A 17945-nucleotide genomic window follows, 5' to 3' on the forward strand; every position below is an offset into this window, starting at 1 on the left:
TCTTTTTATCTTCATTGTTAGTTAAAGACTCCTTACTTTCCGCTCTGTTGATTGTTTTGTTGCTTGACATTCCTCATTGCTGGGAACAAAATAACCTCTTTGATATTGTTTTTGTCTGCCAAGAACATTACTAATCTGTCAATACCAAGCCCCCATCCCCCCGTAGGTGGTAGACCATGTTCTAATGCAAGGCAGAATGTCTCATCAATTGGGCAAGCTTCCACATCACCTGATGCTTTTGCTTCTGCTTGTTGCTCAAAGAATTTCCTTTGTTGTAAAGGTTCATTCAACTCAGTATATGCATTACATAGCTCCTTACCTAAAACAAAAAGTTCAAATCTTTCAGTCATTTCAGGTTTTTCTCTATGCCACTTCGCCAATGGAGACATGGTTTGAGGATGGTCCATAATAAATGAAGGATTAATACATTTGGTTTCCACGAAATGGCCAGCCAATTTGTCAAGAAGTTTAGCGGCGGTTTTAGGATGAGGAAGTTCAATTTTATGTTTCTCACACATTTCTATCATAAATTCTATATTTTCCTGAGAATCTAGTGGTCTCTTCAGCTTTTCCCCTAGCCCTAACTCGATTTCTTCAACAAACGAGAACCTCTTCCAAGGTGTTGTAAAGTCTATTTCAACGCATTCGCCCTCTGGTCCATCTGGGTGATAAGGAATTTTAAGACTTCCATGAATTTCAAGTACCAGACCACTTATTAACTTCTCAGTCAGATCCATTAAATCAAAATAATCAGCATATGCCATATAGAATTCCATTGCCGTGAACTCAGGGTTGTGTGTTAAATCTATTCCTTCGTTTCTAAAGTTTTTCCCTATTTCATATACTTTATCCAACCCACCGACAATTAATTGTTTCAAATAAAGCTCCGGAGCAATTCTCATATAAAGTTGAGTATCTAACTCATTATGGTATGTAATAAATGGTCTTGCCGATGCTCCTCCATAAATCATATTTAAAATAGGAGTTTCAACTTCTAAGAACCCAAGTTCGTCAAAAAAATTCCTAATGTATTTGATAGTTCTGCTTCTCAATTTGAAAACTTTTCTACTCTCTTCATTCAACATCAAATCAAGATATCTTTGCCTGTATCTTACTTCTTGATCTTTCAAACCAGAAATTGCTGTAGGCAACATATGATAACATGGAGAAAGCAAAACAACACTTTTGCTGAATAACGATAGCTCACCTCTCTTCGATTTTCCTGGGAACCCAGTAAATCCAACCACATCGCCTCTTCTTATTTCAGAATGAGCAACAGAGAATTCGCCAGTACTTATATCATGCTCCATAATATTCGCAATAACTTGTACTTTTTGTTCCTCACAAAAAATATCATAAAATATTAACTTGGAACTTGAACTTCGAATGGACGTAACTCTTCCAGATAATGAAAGAGTGGTGCTCTTATCAACATATCCATTTTCGAAACTACTGTATTTCAAAGCATAAGCTGGAAGCGACATAGAAACTGTAAACTTATGTGGGTAAAATGGCCTACCAGTATTTTTGATGTTCTCCATCATTTTGTATCTATTATCTGTATAGTGCAGACCATCAAGTGTATCACCAGCTTGTGATTGATTCATTATTTCAATGCTCATTTTAACAAAAATTATTGAAAATAAAAAAAATGATCGTCTCAATAAGAGCCGCCAATATGAAACTAATTTAATGTTTTTTTTTAGGGTTTGCTTAGTTCTTTTTTAAAAATATTATACCATTCTTTTATCGAAATAATTGGAAAAGTTAGCTCTGTATCGTTTCCATCAATTTCGAGCTCGCCAATTTTCTCAAATACAGGAATGAACTCTTGATAGATACAATTAGAAAAAATATTAACACTTTTGTGATCTATTTTACTATTTGACATTATATTTCTAAGGTGCCATACGGAGTCTAACTCAAATTGATTTAGCAAATGCTCTTTCAAAAGTTCGTCACTATCGTCGTTTGCGCCAAATCCGTCTCTTTCTCCAAAGCTAGAGCAGGCAAACATTTCTTTGTCACATGAAAAATACAAATCCAATGAAAATATTTTAATGACTTGAACTACCAATTGTAATGTTGCAATCGAAACATTTTTTATTGAATCATCTATAGAATTTATGATTAATGGCACAACCAGTTCTGAAAGTTTAATAAATAATTCTTCTCCATCCAATATACTTGATAAAACTCTAAATGGAGGGGTTTTTTGCCCTTCAATATATGTTTCGTTAGTTTTAAAAGAATTTGGTATATTTGAAGTAACCGAATTTAAATGATCTTTAAATTCCTGAAAGTTAATATATACCCATTTGTAAAATAGGGAACGATAAATAGCAAAAATCAGGTTCATAATGAAAATTCGATTCATATAATCACAACTCCTAAACTTATATTCGTATATTTCAACATTCTTGTTAAGGCTGAAGTCATCGATATTATTGTAATCAATAGAACCTGCTATATCAAATGTATATTTGATTGAATGAGTTTCATCTTCAATAAATGGCATTAAAATAGATGGAATAATAAACTCATTTATCCAAATAGTACATTCATTGAAATCATTAAGCTTTGAGATGATTCTCATTATTGTTTGCAATGCGGAAATACTTACTGAAAAGGTAGTATCTAAAATCGAACGTACAATAATAGAATTATAAAATGGGCAAATTCTGGAACAAGGTTGATTATATCTAATCCAGAGAGGAATCTGTCTAATTATGCACCTGATTATTCTCCATTTATGTAATGCAGTAGATTTTTCAGCACGCTCGTTATTATACGCGGCCAGATCAATCTCAACAAACAAAATAGATTTAATTTTGGGTAATATGTAATCGCTTAGTTGTTCTTCACTAACCAAGTTTATAATTTTATATAGGTTTTCGATAGCGGTACTTACAACATTAATATTTGGGTCATTGAAGTGTGAAATAAAAATCTGGATAAACATGTCCTTAATTTTTAAATGCTCCAGATTATTGTTTGAATTCTTAATTTTGCGGTTTGATATATCATATTCAAATAACTGCTGTGAATATATAATCATTTGAACTAATATTATACAAAATATACATTTGAATGGAACACTTCCAATCATCAATAGGTCTGAAATGTTTTTATTTATATACATTATTACAGAAATAACAACATCGTCAATTGCGGTTTTTCTTTCGTATTCTATTGATTGGCCTAAAATTGAATCTCTGTTTGATTCGAATATTTCAATCCCCATTCTTAATAACTTCTCAATAAATTTAAATGTTAGTAATCTAATTTCAATGTCGACTTCTTTTGTTAAATTGTCAAATATGAATTGAATGATATCAACAGAATAATTATTACATCTAATATTCGAAAGAATATTAGAATTACCATTCAAGATATATCCATTAAATATAATGCTTTCATTATCTTCTTGGCTCAATTCATAATATCCTTTTAATGATAAGCAAAGTGGTATCAACTCTTCTATTACTGCTTGTCTTTGTAAATAGGTTCTATTTTCAAAAATGCTACATATAAAATACAACAGACTATCTCGGTCATCGCAACTTATAAATTCGATATAAAAAATCGGATTTGTGTATAGTTGAATCGCAATCCCAATTGATGCTGACTTTAGTAAATCACACGTTTGATCCTTGTATAATGCCAATACCAAATTTAAAAGTTTTTCCGTAATAATGTTTTGATCCGAAAGTTTTAATTTTTGATACTCAATTCTGGTCATTCCACATTTTAGAGGAAAAATATTTTTTAATATTTTCACTAGCTTTTGCGATGCACCAATTCTAAGTGAAGGAACTTCATCATCACACAAAGAAAGGTATAGTAGTAGTAAATTGTTCTTTTCAAACTTGTTACAATATGGCAATATTAGTGATGGTATTATATTACAAAGTGAAAGCTTATCTGTCAATGATGAACTTGAAGAGGTATAATAATTACCAGAAAAATTGAATTTAGTTTTTATAATTGGTAGCAAAATTTCTTCAATAAAAGAGAATATGAATCTTTCATCTTGGAGCCTTGAAAAAATTATTTCCAAAGACTTTATACTCTCCATTCGGATGCTCATCTCTTCATTAAACAAAAGATTATTACAAATATCTTTTATCGTTTTTTTACTTTCTTCAGTGTAATGTGTATTTAGATCAATAATATTGACTAATTCTTCTGAGACAATATGATTTACTTCATAACTTCCGATTTCCAATACCTTTAATATAAGAGGTAATAAATACAATTCAGTGTATTCCTTCCCCACAACTTTGCTCACAATACTATATCTTCTCAATGCCTCATTAATATAAGATTTATTATGAGATTCCAGCTCCAATTTGTAAAAATCCAAAATGGCTTTTAAATCTACATGTTTCCGGCACCTCACATCTATCATTATATTATTCTTTTTTCATAAATTTTTACTTTAATCTTACAATTTTGAAACAATTTTTTGCACAAATTAGAAGCGCCAAAATAGCTAATTTGAGGGCAACATTTTTGTTTTATTAAATAAGCTCCCAACAAAGAACAATTGCTTCATCAAATTTATATAATGTGTGTGAATAATGGTAACAAATTTCGTAAATTATTAATTTTTACTTCTGCAGGAAAACCCATATATTCCTATGGATTCATTGAACAAGATTTATTTAGCCTTTTTTCAAGTACGTTGACAGCTGTGTTTAGCAAACTTTCATTTGTAATGTCAACAAAAATTTACAGTGGTGAGGGCACTGAGCCTATACAAATATTAGATTATCTTAAATGGATGAGTTCAAAATCACACAAAATTGTGGTATTAGAGAGAAAAGGTATTCTCTTATGTTGCATATCACCATTTTCAAACGATACAATCCGTTATTTAAAAGGACTCTTAGAACATGTTTATTATCAGATTATTATGATGCTTACTGGTTCAATTCATAAAACTCTTGACTCTAGACCAAATTTTGATATACAGCAAATGCTAAGTAATAGTGATATTAAAATTATTAACCAATGCGCAAATTCAGCACAAACAAATTTTGATTCTGTATATTGCTTCTATAATTTCAATAAAAATTCAAAAGTTGTTAAATTAATTGGGCATGTAAAAAATAGTGACAAAATTTCACCCATAATACCAAAAATATTATATATAGAATCTCAACCTTTAGAATATAGATACAGAAATGAAATAAATAAAATTATTGGCAGAATAAAAATTGAAGAGATATTGGGTGGATTATTGTTTGAGTCTAAAAAATTAGTTGCTTGGTTTGGATCAAAGTATATTAAAAATCTACCATCTACAGATTTCTCTTTACTAAAAAATATTACATCGATATTTCTAAACAAAAAAACTTCGAGTAATGAATTTTGGATCCCTATATGCCTTCCAACTATTAGTACAGTTTCATATGTATATTGTTACATTCAATATTGGCCTTTTATTAATGAGTTCTCTAACACTGTTTCAGATACTTGCTTTATTTTGTTATCATCAAGCGGGGACACTAAAGTTTTTGAAAAATGTTCTTTACACTCGAAGAATTGTCACAAAATACTTGTCGAAACCGGATATTATGAAATTTTAGAGTCGAATAAAATTAGCATATTAAATTTAAGCAAACTATTGAATGAAAACTGTGATCTAGAAGCAGAAATATTTCACTTTGTATTTGTATCGGTTATGAAGAATAGTTACATTGCCAGTGAGGTACATCCTGAAGTTCACGACTTAAACATAATCTTCCAAATGTACTACAATTTAATTGAAATTGCGCATTCACAGATAAGAAAACAAAATGACTCATCGATTACGATCATATTAAACACACAAAAGTTCAAACATATGATAATTACTACTCATGAGTTTCACATGTTTTTAACTTTGTCTCCAGAATCCAGAATAGACAAAATAAACTTAGACTCAATAATTAACAATCTTAGGGAAAACACTAAGCATTTTTTTGTTTAAATATCTCATACCTTCGCTCTTTGCCGCGTCACTTCCAATTCCGCGGTTTCACTTCTAGATTTGTGAAAAAAAATCCGGGCACCGTGAATCGAACACGGGACCAATTGATGTCTGCCAAGTCTACAGTCAATCGCTCTACCCCTGAGCTACGCCCGGCTTCCACGTGTGCCTCCATGAAATAGAACCATTTTAATATTGTTATTGGCTTAAATTTTTTTTTTTATATTTAAGATATTGTTTATTTGACGTTTTTTATTCATCAATTATTGGCATTTTTTATCTTTAATATAGATGGTATGAAAATATCTAGCTAATTGCAAAAATTTTAAACAAATTCAAAAATTGCTACTTCGACTTTGAGCGTGATAATTATCAAAAAGCTATAAATTGCTGAATAATAAACATTTTTTCAGATTGGATTTGCCAGCAAATGCTTATTTAACTACTGCAATTTTCTTAACAATTTTTTATTAAAATGTCTTGTTTCACATGCATCATTCCCCCTCAATAGCGGCAATTGTTTTCTCAAGATTCCACAAGAAAAATTACATTAATATCAATATTATATTTAATAAAACTCAAGAAACTACTATTAGGGCAAGTTGAAAAATAATATAGTTTTCCAACTTGTTCCAAATAATAATATGGACAGAATATATAAGGTTGAGAATTATGGCCAAAATACGCTTCTTGCAGAAGCGAGCAATGTTGTTAAGGAACAGGCATACTATATGAAACGCGCAATTGACCAAGACGGACTAAGAGATGCTCTCAGACATGCATCAAATATGTTATGCGAACTGCGTACATCCTCCCTATCTCCCAAACATTACTACGAGCTTTATATGCAAATTTTTCAAGAAATGCGTGATTTATCTAATTTTTTTGATGATAAATCTCGTCATGGAAGAAAAATGAGTGATCTTTACGACTCTGTACAACACGCCGGTAATATTGTTCCACGCCTTTTTCTTTTGATAACTGCAGGTGCGTGTTACATCAGATCACTTGAAGCTCCAGCCAAAGATATTCTTAAAGATATGTCTGAGCTTTGTAAGGGGGTTCAACACCCAATGAGAGGATTGTTTTTAAGATACTTTTTAATTCAAACTTGCAAAGACGTCTTACCTGATACAGGTAGCATTTATGAAGAAAATGGTGGTGGTACTGTAATGGATACGTGGGATTTCTTATATTCAAATTTTTTTGAATCTACCAGATTATGGATACGTTTACAAAATCATGGTACCCCAAAAGATAAATTAAAAAGAGAGCGAGAGAGGCACGATCTTAGGATACTTGTAGGTGCAAACCTCGTTCGCATTTCGCATTTAGAAGGACTAACCCAACAACTATACATTCAGGAAATATTACCTAAACTGCTCAACATAGTCTTATCATGTGAAGATGTTCTTGCGCAGCAATACTTACTTGATTGTATTATTCAAGTTTTTTCGGATGAAAATCATCTTAAAACTTTAGAACTTTTATTGTCTGCATGTATGAAAACATTACCTGGAGTTGATTTGAAACCAATATTAACTAATCTTATGAACAGGCTTTCAAACTTTTTAAGCCAAAGCAATGATAAGAGCTTAATAAATGATGTTGATATTTTTGAACTATTCAGAAAGAACCTTGCTGAATTACATGAAAGGCCAGCTCCAAATGTTCAGAAGCAGATTGCCAGTAATTTAGAAAGAGATTTATCGAGTTTACTAGAACTCCATGCTGCATTCCTTGCGTTTACGCTAACTTTGTATCCTGATAATACGAATTATGTAGATTTAATTCTTGGATCAACGGTAACATTACTGACGAATGCACTTGGGGTAAGAGTTGACGGAACTTGTGGATCACTTCTGGAAAACCGTTGTATTGATACAATTGTCGAAATACTTTCTCTTCCATTTCAATCAATGCCGTTATCAATAATGGTAGAGATGAACCACTTTCCAAACCTCCTTTATTTTCTCAATAAACAAGCCGGAAAAAAAGTTGCTCTTTCAATGATTAATACAGTTGTGGAGAGCAACACTCCCTTTGATGATGCGGATGCATTACAAAGATTTTGTTCTTTCATTTTGCCCATGTTAGATGAAAAAAATACGCAAGCAGAGGAGGAAACCAATGAATTTAAGAATGATCTCGGTGAATTCATTGATCAACAAATGAAAATTTCAAAGTTAGTTCATCAGATAAAACACGAAGATGCAAATCAAATTTTTAATATGTATGGAATCCTTTTTGACCTATTTAATCGTGTAGATAGCTCAAGATTTAAATATACATTCCCAACTCTAGGATACTGCGCCATTAAGCTTATTGAAACGGCTCTGATAAAAGAAAAGATAAATAACGATCCCTCAGGATTGTCGATCAAAAAGATATTACAGTTCATTCATAAAATTGCAACAATCCTTGCTTCGTGTGCACCAGAGCTAGCACTTGACTTATTTTTACAGGGATCAATAATGGCTGATAAAGCTAACGACTCTGATGGATATGAAGCAATTTGCTACGAGTTTCTTACTCAGAGTCTGGTTTGTTTTGAGGAAGAACTTGCGGAGTCAAAAAGGCAATTCCAGGGACTCATGTCAATTATTGGAACACTAGTCGGACAGATCCGATGCTTAAGCAGAGATAACTACGAGTTACTAGCTGCCAAATTAGCGCAGTACTCCGCAAAGTTGTTACGCAAGCCTGATCAGTGTAGAGCAATATTAATGTGTTCACACCTATTTTGGAACAACGAAATAAACAGAGATCCAACTAGGGTTCTAGAATGTATGCAGAAGTGCCTAAAAATCGCAGATTCTGCGGTTCAAGTAACCCCAGGTAATTCAGTGTTATTCATAGATATTCTAGAGAAATATATGTACTATTTAGAACAAGGGAATCCAAGCATTACAACCGACTTTATTTCAAAGCTAGTGGCTCTCTGCCGTGAACAAATTCAGTTCTCAAGTACTGAAATACCCCAAGGTCCAAAAATTCTGCTTAACAACTTAACTACTCATATAAAGAACAATCTCAATGTATATAAAGGCATTCAATTAAGTGGTATAGATTAATTTATCTTAGTTTTAATTTGAATATAATTATTTTTTTACCGCCATAGAATTACTTCTGTATTGTCTCGTCTTGCCACAGCTTAACTTCGTTAATCAATAATCAATAAGTCTAATATAAGGAACGGCAATTACGAAGTTTCTTGAAATTACCAAAGTGTTACATAAATAGCAACGAATCTTTCTTATAATACTGCTTGTTTGCGAAGTTTATTAAGATGTCACAAGGTGAGTTTTGGTTCAAAATAACACTCTGTTATTCGTTTGTAATTGTTCGATTAATTTTATAAACGCCGAATATAGGAAATAAAGGTTCCATGTTACCATGTACTAGAGACTATACCATTAATTTAAGTAAAATGGTTCACAAGACTTCTTTCAAAAAGAGGGCACCGAAAGCTATCAAGGGCATCCGCGAATTTGCAGGCAAGGTCATGAAGACCGAAGATGTTAGAATTGATGCAAAACTCAACAAATTCATTTTCAGCAAGGGTATTAGAAACCTACCTACACGTGTACGTGTAAGAATTTCTAGAAAGCGCAGTGAATCGGAAGACTCTAAAGATTCGTTGTACACTCTCGTACAGTATATTCCTGTCGCTACATTTGCAGGTTTACAAACAGAAAAGGTCCAGGATTAATTTGTATATTTGCATATTAATGAACTTTCACTGATGATCGGCGTTAATTTGCCTATTCTAAATACTTCGTTCAGTAGTTAGGCGTTTACTTACGCATAAAGGCGACTAAAAAATTGTTATTTTCATTTAATATTTATACCTTGTTATGTAAACATTCCACTTGTTTACTTGTTGATTTTATCCTTTACTTCTCGTTTACGAGTATAACAGGATCTCTAAACAACCCTATTGCGCGCTACGAACGGAATCTCGATATTTTCTCATGTAAAAAGATGTAATAATAATTGGTGAAGAGAAGTATCGAGATGAATTAATTATTGTATTGTAATATATAGAGTAATTTGTGTTATGTATAATAATTGAAGGCGAGATCTCACTTCGAACTAATTTGCAAAAAAATAAGTTCTCGTTAGCTTAGATTTTAACAAAAAAAGGAAAAAACATTAATGGAAAAACTATATCTGATTTCTAATAATGGAAAAAAAAGACCTATTTATAATATATCAAAAAATGGTTCAAATATAAATGTATTAAAACATGATAAAATAAGAAAAACTGAAATCAATCATTTCATAGAAAATGGGATGGCATGTTGTGAAGATTTTCAAGTAAATAATACTAAAGCCATTCCAGAAAAAAATTGCCAAACAAATCGCAATTTTATTGATATTTCCCATTCATATATCAAAAAAACTTACAAAATATTTAATGAAAAAAAAGACCAATGTATCTTAAATCAATACTATGTAAAATTTGAGGAAAATAACTCGGAATCACAAAAGTTGTTTTTTCCAGATTGCAAAGCTTCCACTAAAGTTTCAGATTTAATGGATTGTTATTCGAAGCATTTACCATTAAATGAAACTCAATTAATTAAGCATGTTTCATGCAGTTCAAAAAATCAATTTAATGCATTTCAATTATATAAGGAGGTATCCCAACTTTTTAACCAGAATTCATTATTACCTATTTACAATGAATTCGTACTTTTAATGTCTAATTTGTTGGAGAAACAAACAAATTATTGTTTAATTGATTATATAAGAAAAGAATCAAATATTGTTCGATTTTTTCCACGATACTTGATTTATACCCCCCAGTTTGCAAGTCAAACATTAAATTTCCCATTTCCTCTGGACACAAAATTGTCAACATCATTTGATGATTCAAAATATTTATCACCATCAATACATAATTTAGCACCGTCATGTAATAAATGCTTATTACCCGGATTTCACCCAATTACTGCATGGTTACTTCCTCCTAGTTACTTTGAAAAGGGAGGTCAGCTTAAAAAAAGTTCGAGGTTTTTAAATGGAATGCCCCGTAATTTATTCAACACTTGTTTTTCAATTAAAAATATTTTAACTGTGGAGTCCACATATCTTTTAGTTTCAAATTTAAATAAAGAAGAATTTGAATATTGTAAAAAAGAAAACTTTTTTTTAATGGAAGAAAAATGTAAAGAGTCAATATATTACTTTGATGACTACAAACCGAAGATTGGAACGGAAATTGACGAACAATTAACATTGAATAATATAAAATTCTATGGTCATGATGCTTTTACAAAAAACATTGATCATGCAATCCAAAATTCTATTTTTTGTGGATTTGTAAGTATGGAATCTGCTAATGAGTATCGAAATATTAATATTAATAATGAAATGAAAAATGAATACTTTGAGAATAATAAAAACTCTAGAGATCTGAAAATAAATTCAAGTCCATTTATAAATACCACAAAAATTATTAAAAATGGAAAAACTTTCCCTAATATATTAAGTGACTGTGATATATTTTTGAAAAATAATTACAATTTATTCAATTACTGGAGCAAAAACATGCAATTAAGTCCATTAGAAGAGAAAATACCACTATTAATTCCGAGGATTAAATGCTTAATAAAAGAAAAAAGAACCCCCGATTCTAATCTTACAATTATTAAACCGTGTTATTTGTTGCTTTGGAATTATAACATTAGAAATTGCAATAACACTACAAAAGATATCAATTGGATAAATATTCAATGTAGATTTGCGAGATTAAAATATTTTGGAGAAGCTTACGAAACTTCAGTTCCTATAAACCTCAACCCTCATAAAGAGATTATTCTTGACCAATTAAGTCGTATTCGAAACGTCGATGAAGCAAGGGTTTTTGCATGGATGCTCGCTGGTTGCATGCAATATACCATTAACGAATTATTGGTTGATTCGCATACTAAATCACTGTTTTTTAACAATAAATATCCTAAAATAACTGAAATAAATTATTTTGGTAATTGCATCAAAAATGGTCCATTTACTGGTTTCCCAGACTCTCCACTAGACTGCCATGGAAAAATTAAATGGAATTTATTAAAAGAATTGGTTGAAAGTTAGAATTTATTAATTATTTCGGCATAGCTATCAAAAAAATATAAATCTAAAATGAAGAAGTTTAGTATTTTATTATAGGTTAAATCTCTTTATATAGATGCTCATAAATCCTGTTTTTCCGTCTTTTATTCCATGAATTTGCCAGTACTATTGATGAGATCAGTAGAATAATGATTGCAATACCAACTAAAATGAAAATATAAAGCGGATAACTTTTATTTTCATCTACCACCTTGTTCTTCTTAGTAACTGCCACGCAAGTAGGGACTTCAGGGATATAAAATGCATTATCGTCACTTAGGTTACATGTTAGTGTGGAAAAGCCAACCAGCTCAAAATCATCATAGCATTCATATGTAACTGTATCCCCCACACGAATATTATTTCCTATGACTGTATCGCTTAATTTGTAACTTGAATTTGCAACGCCAGGGGGGTTTGGACAAACGATTGTGAACCCAAATGATTTCAAATATTTTGATATTTTTGAATTTCCTTTTTTTTCTGCAAGAATAATGCCTTTATTAATATCTAAAGCTCGCCTAGAAGTGTTATTTAAATTTGAACTCATTGTAAATATAATTTTTTGAAGTATTAGTAAATACCCACCTTTAATTGTATTATAATATGATTCATTCAGTTTATCCATATATTCTCCCTGTAACATTTCGGAATTAATTCTAGACTGGATTGCAGAGAACGACATTGGAGGTACTTCAGATGTGTCCAATGCTCTAAAACCAATAGGGAATGCAGAAAGTTCTAACGGAGACAATCCACGATAATTTCCCTTTAGTAAATCTTCTTTATTTCTAATTAATAACGGTATTATATCTCCAGAATTATAGATTGCAGCAATATGAAGAGGAGTATTTCCATCATAATCAACGGAATGTTCTATTGAGTTATGATTTATGTTGTTACTGTCAAAAGAAATCAAAAGGTTGACTATTGGAATATTGTTTCGTGATGCAGCAACATGGAGTGGAGTAAATTTTGAGAAGTCTTTCGTATTAATTTTTGCACCAGCCCCTAGAAGCAAGGAAGCCATTCTTTTTGGATGTAAATTTCGGGATAGCCCAACTGTATGTAGAGGAGTTCTTCTATATTTATCCTTTTCATTAGGGTTTGCACCAAATTTCAAAAGCAACTTAGAAATTTTAATTGATTCTAGATCTTGGACAAGAGAAGCATAATGGAGAGCCGTCATTCCCTCCAAATCTCCTATATACCCACCAATAGAGCCCAAAATAGGTAAATCACTTTCTTCGTTTTTTCTTAATTTAATATTTACATCAATTCCGGTAAGCAATAATAAAATTACAACATTAAATCTTCCAGAAATAACTGCAGAATGTAAAAGTGATTCACCAATATTAAATAGTGATATTCCTGTATCTTTATTTACTTTACACTCTCCTAAATTTATCTTATTTCCTGTTATACGCCTCCCTTCAAAAAAAACAATTAATTTTTTATTCAATGTTAGATTTTCCCTATTTGAATAATTGAGGCCTTCTTCCTTAATATACTCTAGTAAATAATCATTCGTTTCAGATAACTCTTGGTATTTATCAAGGATTCCTAAGTAATATATTAGGCTGATAAGTTTTCCTGCATTTCTGTCAAAGTAAATTGATTCGAATAGAGATTTACAGTCATAATTCAAAGTCACTTGTTGATCAAAATCGTTATTTAGAAATTCAGAGCTTTGAAAATGATCTATATTAAGATCAAAATTTCCTTCGTTATTATAGAAATGCAGTGTTGAATTTGAAGCCCAAATAGTTTTGTGAAACAAAAAAAATATCAAAAAAACAATTAATAGATTATGTTTATAAACCATTACGATTTCTTTAAATTTAAAATTGAAAATCATTTTTTAAAAATTTATATGGTTGTTTTTAAGTGTGAAAATTCTTCACACATTCAACTTAAATAGTTTTTTTTTTCAATATTATTATACTATTATTATTGATTAATAAGAAAAAGGTATTCAGAAATTTGTATCTCTGGATTTAATAATACATTAATTTATTATAAACATTAATTTACAATAAAAAAGATCAGTTAATTGGATATTACTTAATAATAGATACACACATAAGGTATTTCAACACTTTTATTAGTTAATTGAGCAAATTGAGTATAAAATTTATTTGGATGATGATCTCATATATATAAAAATTTATGATTTGTGAACTAATTATTTAGGTAATAATATTTAATAATCTCTAATATTTTTTTATTTAATATTCATTTTTATTATTTTCATAAACTTTATTATTGTTTAGCAAAAAAAAAACTATATTTTATTTAAAAAATTACATTATTGTAAACTTTAATCTCATTAAGTGCTAAGCATTTTCTAAAGTTGTTTCGAGTAATAATATTCTATATTATTCCTCCCTAAGAATATTGATAATATCCATAAACAAGTTCGAGTGAACTACAGATTCATCGGGTAGTTCTTCTAATAACTCAATTAACATTCTTTTCTTTTTCTCACCTCTTACTAAGTCCCATAGAGTTTTGATGAAGTCAATAATACGTGAAAGTAATCCTTTAATATATTCCCACAGTTCTCCTGCTCCACCAAATATACTCTTGAATAAGTTCAAAAGAAAACTTTTTAGTCCTCCAATCATATTTTGAAATGAGTTTTTAGCAGTGTTAGTATTATCCTTACTTTTCCCAATATATTTTGTTTCTTTTATTACTTTTGAAGTAATTTCAATGTTTTTTACGTCCTTTTTTATTTCATTCGTTTTTTTAAAAGTTGTTTCATAATCCTCTTCGCTTTTTTCATTCAATGTCCAATCTTCAGAGTAATTAGTATCAGAAAATTTTTTTGAATATAAAAGGCTTCTTAATTCTGATAAATATTCGGATTTAGGATTTTTGTAATTATTTAAATATTCCTTAATGAAATTATTTTTATTTTTGACAATCTCGATAAATTTAGTGATTTCTTTATTAAGTGTTGGCAGATTTATTCCTGGATTAAAATTTCGTAAAAATCTAATAAAGCTTATATAAAGATTAATCAGCATTTTTTCTTGTTTATTGCACTCAGTCTCAATAGAACCAATTTCTTTTAAGGTAATAGATAATTTGTCTTCATTAAATATTTCAGGTATTTCTAATAGTAACCTCGTTAATTGGTGTTGATTCTTTCTGCTTCTGGATAACAAAAGTAACTTATCTGTCATAAAGGCAATCAATCTGATCAAAGTAATTAGTAAATAACCAATTGGAGTAGCACTAAAAATTGCAGAAAAAATGTCTAGTATCATTGTAATTACTCCTCTGATCCCATTTTGTCTATAACTCTGTATTGAATACTTAATCATTCTATCATACCATTTATTCTCAGTATTGTTGTGATGGCCAAGAAAATTATTGTGGTCACTTAATATATTGTATTCATTTTTTTTCACCATAGACATGTTTTTACTATCAAAATTTTCATTATAATTTGAACTATTGGTAAATGAAGAGGTTTTATATCCAGTTTCAATATTTAAAATATTATCAATTTCAACAATTCCATCATTCAAATCAAATAAATATTCATTATTAGGCTTCAATAAGTTATTAATTGGTACCCAATTATCACTTTCTCTCTCAATAAGTATTCTATTTTTCTCTTTAAATGAAATATAAATAGTACACACGTTTTTGTACCAATCAGGTATTAAGTCATCATTTAAATTTTGCTGGTGATTATGGTGGAATAGTTCTTCATCAATTAAATTACTCGAGGTTACATTATTTTGGTTATTTTCAATCTTAGTTTTATTATTGTAAATAAAAAAATCTAACAATGAGTTCATAAATCTGCCAGATATATTTTTTGTTATATTTTCAGCAGAAAATCCTATTTTCTTAATCTTTAATTCTTTGTTTATTACAATATAATCAAACAGATTTTTTACAAAAAATTCTAGTTTTTTTTCTAGGTGATTGTTCTCGTGATTGTTCTGTATTGAATTATAAATTAGACCTTCTAAGCCTTTTGGTATTTTGTTATTTTTTTTCATTAAATTTCTGAATGATTTGTTATTGGGAATTTGATCAGTGAAAAGAACTGAATTATTCATTGGATTGTATATGTTTCTTGAAATGTTGGGATTTATGTCCATGTTTGAGGATCTCTTAATACTATTTAAAATATTTTTATTTTTTGTTCTGTTGTAGAAGTATTTTATTACTATTTCAATTAATGTATATACAGTTACAACAACTAACACAGCAATTGCACCATATGGAGTACTGCCCAAACACATTAATACTGTAGAAACAATCATTTTAAATGCAGGGTTAGTTACACTAAGGATCCCAAAAAGATTTGAGTGCTTGATTGTATTTTGTTGAGTGTTTATGAGACCATTCCTATTATTTCCATTATAGTTATTTTGATTTGAGTAACTTTTAATATTATTTTCTGAACTGTAATTCGAATTAGGGGGAAATTTTTGTTGTGCTTGAAATTTTGTGTCATTTACATTACTTTGGAAAAATTGCAATATTCGTTCTTTATGCTGATTCTTAGAGTTGTTGAAAATTAAGTTATTAACTTCGATATTATTGTCTATTTCCCTTAAAAAATCGAAATATTGGTTTTCAAAATAACTTGTAATATTTATATTATATGAATTATTTTCTAGGAATTTATCTGAGGTATTGCTAAGACTTTCAGCAAGGATATCGATTAAACTTATAGCAAAATTTATATCACTAATTAAACTTGTATCATTGTTTGATTTTAATTTATTAATTTTTTGTTGAATTAGAAATTTATTTGCACTAATTATTTTTTTTTCGTATTTTCTGAAATATTCATCTGCAGTTTCCCATAAATAGCTATTTTTAGTATTAGATCCAATAGTTTCGACATGACAACAATTTGCATTTAAAGAAATAAAGAATATATTAGCAAAAAGTATATACTTGAAAAATCTGAACATAATCTAAATATATTGCAATTAAAATAATTTCCATATATATTTGTATAAAGATCTTCAATAATAATTTAATATTAAAACTTATTGCATTTTTGATGTTATATATCCTTATTTCCCTCTTTAAGAGTCATGCGCTTGCATAAAAAAAAAAATAAAAAAACTAAAATAGAAATAAATTACTTTTATTAAGTAAATTTAGGGGCAATTAAGTGATGATTAGTCTTCGTTCAATGATATGTATTCGGTTAATAATATTAGTCATTTTTATGTTGCAATTAAGTTTGATGTTACTAACTACTCAACAACTAACCCTCTAAATTTCCTTTTAGTACTGTCATTAAATGGAACGTTTTGGAAGTTAGTGTTTATATTTTCTGTATTCGAATGGTTTGAACACAAAAATTCGCAGTTAAGGTATTCAATGATATTTTCAATTTTTTTTTGTTCAAAATCAGTAATATTAGACCCAACGAAAATATTTTCGTCTTTTACCATCTCTATATCTGCCAATTTGTCTGATTGGATAATTAATTGAGTAATATTGTTTTCATCTTTATTTAATTCTTCATTAGATAGACATGGTATTTCAATATTTATTAAACCATTAACATTATTGTTAATTATTTGATTCCTCGATTTTAGTTCTTTTGTTCTGTTGATGGAGTTACTTATTCCTTCATTAAAACACTTTTTTTTTTTTTTGAGTTGATTAAACCTTTTAATTGAATAAATCGTATTAGACAAAGAAAAAACAAGTGAGTTTATACCTGCGGCAATGGAAAAATATTCCAGAAATTCATTTCGCAATGGCTGCTGCTCTCCATACGAAGAACTGGCAAAATTGATGAAAACAACAAAAATTATTTTAAAATTGAGCAATAGCATCTAAGAAAATTAAAAACAATTTT

General features: G+C 29.5%; 9 protein-coding genes across 9 annotated transcripts; 4 read left to right on the top strand and 5 right to left on the bottom strand.

Annotated features, from left to right (window-relative positions):
• Positions 1-32: 32 nt before the first annotated feature.
• Positions 33-1622, bottom strand: cubi_01396 (KARS domain-containing protein; the record flags this gene model as incomplete). Its single annotated transcript, XM_029018408.1, has 1 exon — positions 33-1622. The coding sequence occupies one exon, from the start codon at positions 1620-1622 to the stop codon at positions 33-35; it is 1590 nt and encodes a 529-aa protein (XP_028873635.1).
• Positions 1623-1702: 80 nt separating this feature from the next.
• Positions 1703-4411, bottom strand: cubi_01397 (uncharacterized protein; the record flags this gene model as incomplete). Its single annotated transcript, XM_029018409.1, has 1 exon — positions 1703-4411. The coding sequence occupies one exon, from the start codon at positions 4409-4411 to the stop codon at positions 1703-1705; it is 2709 nt and encodes a 902-aa protein (XP_028873636.1).
• Positions 4412-4570: 159 nt separating this feature from the next.
• On the top strand, positions 4571-5977 carry cubi_01398 (uncharacterized protein; the record flags this gene model as incomplete). Its single annotated transcript, XM_029018410.1, has 1 exon — positions 4571-5977. One exon carries the CDS (start codon positions 4571-4573, stop codon positions 5975-5977), a length of 1407 nt encoding a protein of 468 aa, XP_028873637.1.
• A 644-nt stretch (positions 5978-6621) lies between these two features.
• cubi_01399 (uncharacterized protein) lies at positions 6622-9051 on the top strand (the record flags this gene model as incomplete). Its single annotated transcript, XM_029018411.1, has 1 exon — positions 6622-9051. The coding sequence occupies one exon, from the start codon at positions 6622-6624 to the stop codon at positions 9049-9051; it is 2430 nt and encodes an 809-aa protein (XP_028873638.1).
• A 215-nt stretch (positions 9052-9266) lies between these two features.
• On the top strand, positions 9267-9689 carry cubi_01400 (60s ribosomal protein L31; the record flags this gene model as incomplete). The annotated part of the gene is made up of 2 exons (XM_029018412.1): positions 9267-9276; positions 9352-9689. The coding sequence occupies 2 exons, from the start codon at positions 9267-9269 to the stop codon at positions 9687-9689; spliced, it is 348 nt and encodes a 115-aa protein (XP_028873639.1).
• A 446-nt stretch (positions 9690-10135) lies between these two features.
• On the top strand, positions 10136-12073 carry cubi_01401 (uncharacterized protein; the record flags this gene model as incomplete). The annotated part of the gene is made up of 1 exon (XM_029018413.1): positions 10136-12073. One exon carries the CDS (start codon positions 10136-10138, stop codon positions 12071-12073), a length of 1938 nt encoding a protein of 645 aa, XP_028873640.1.
• A 76-nt stretch (positions 12074-12149) lies between these two features.
• On the bottom strand, positions 12150-13949 carry cubi_01402 (uncharacterized protein; the record flags this gene model as incomplete). The annotated part of the gene is made up of 1 exon (XM_029018414.1): positions 12150-13949. The coding sequence occupies one exon, from the start codon at positions 13947-13949 to the stop codon at positions 12150-12152; it is 1800 nt and encodes a 599-aa protein (XP_028873641.1).
• Positions 13950-14469: 520 nt separating this feature from the next.
• On the bottom strand, positions 14470-17040 carry cubi_01403 (uncharacterized protein; the record flags this gene model as incomplete). Its single annotated transcript, XM_029018415.1, has 1 exon — positions 14470-17040. The coding sequence occupies one exon, from the start codon at positions 17038-17040 to the stop codon at positions 14470-14472; it is 2571 nt and encodes an 856-aa protein (XP_028873642.1).
• A 291-nt stretch (positions 17041-17331) lies between these two features.
• cubi_01404 (uncharacterized protein) lies at positions 17332-17922 on the bottom strand (the record flags this gene model as incomplete). Its single annotated transcript, XM_029018416.1, has 1 exon — positions 17332-17922. One exon carries the CDS (start codon positions 17920-17922, stop codon positions 17332-17334), a length of 591 nt encoding a protein of 196 aa, XP_028873643.1.
• Between the last annotated feature and the right edge of the window lie 23 nt (positions 17923-17945).

This window comes from Cryptosporidium ubiquitum (genome assembly GCF_001865345.1).
Source record: "Cryptosporidium ubiquitum isolate 39726 chromosome Unknown contig_20, whole genome shotgun sequence".
NCBI lineage: Eukaryota > Apicomplexa > Conoidasida > Eucoccidiorida > Cryptosporidiidae > Cryptosporidium > Cryptosporidium ubiquitum.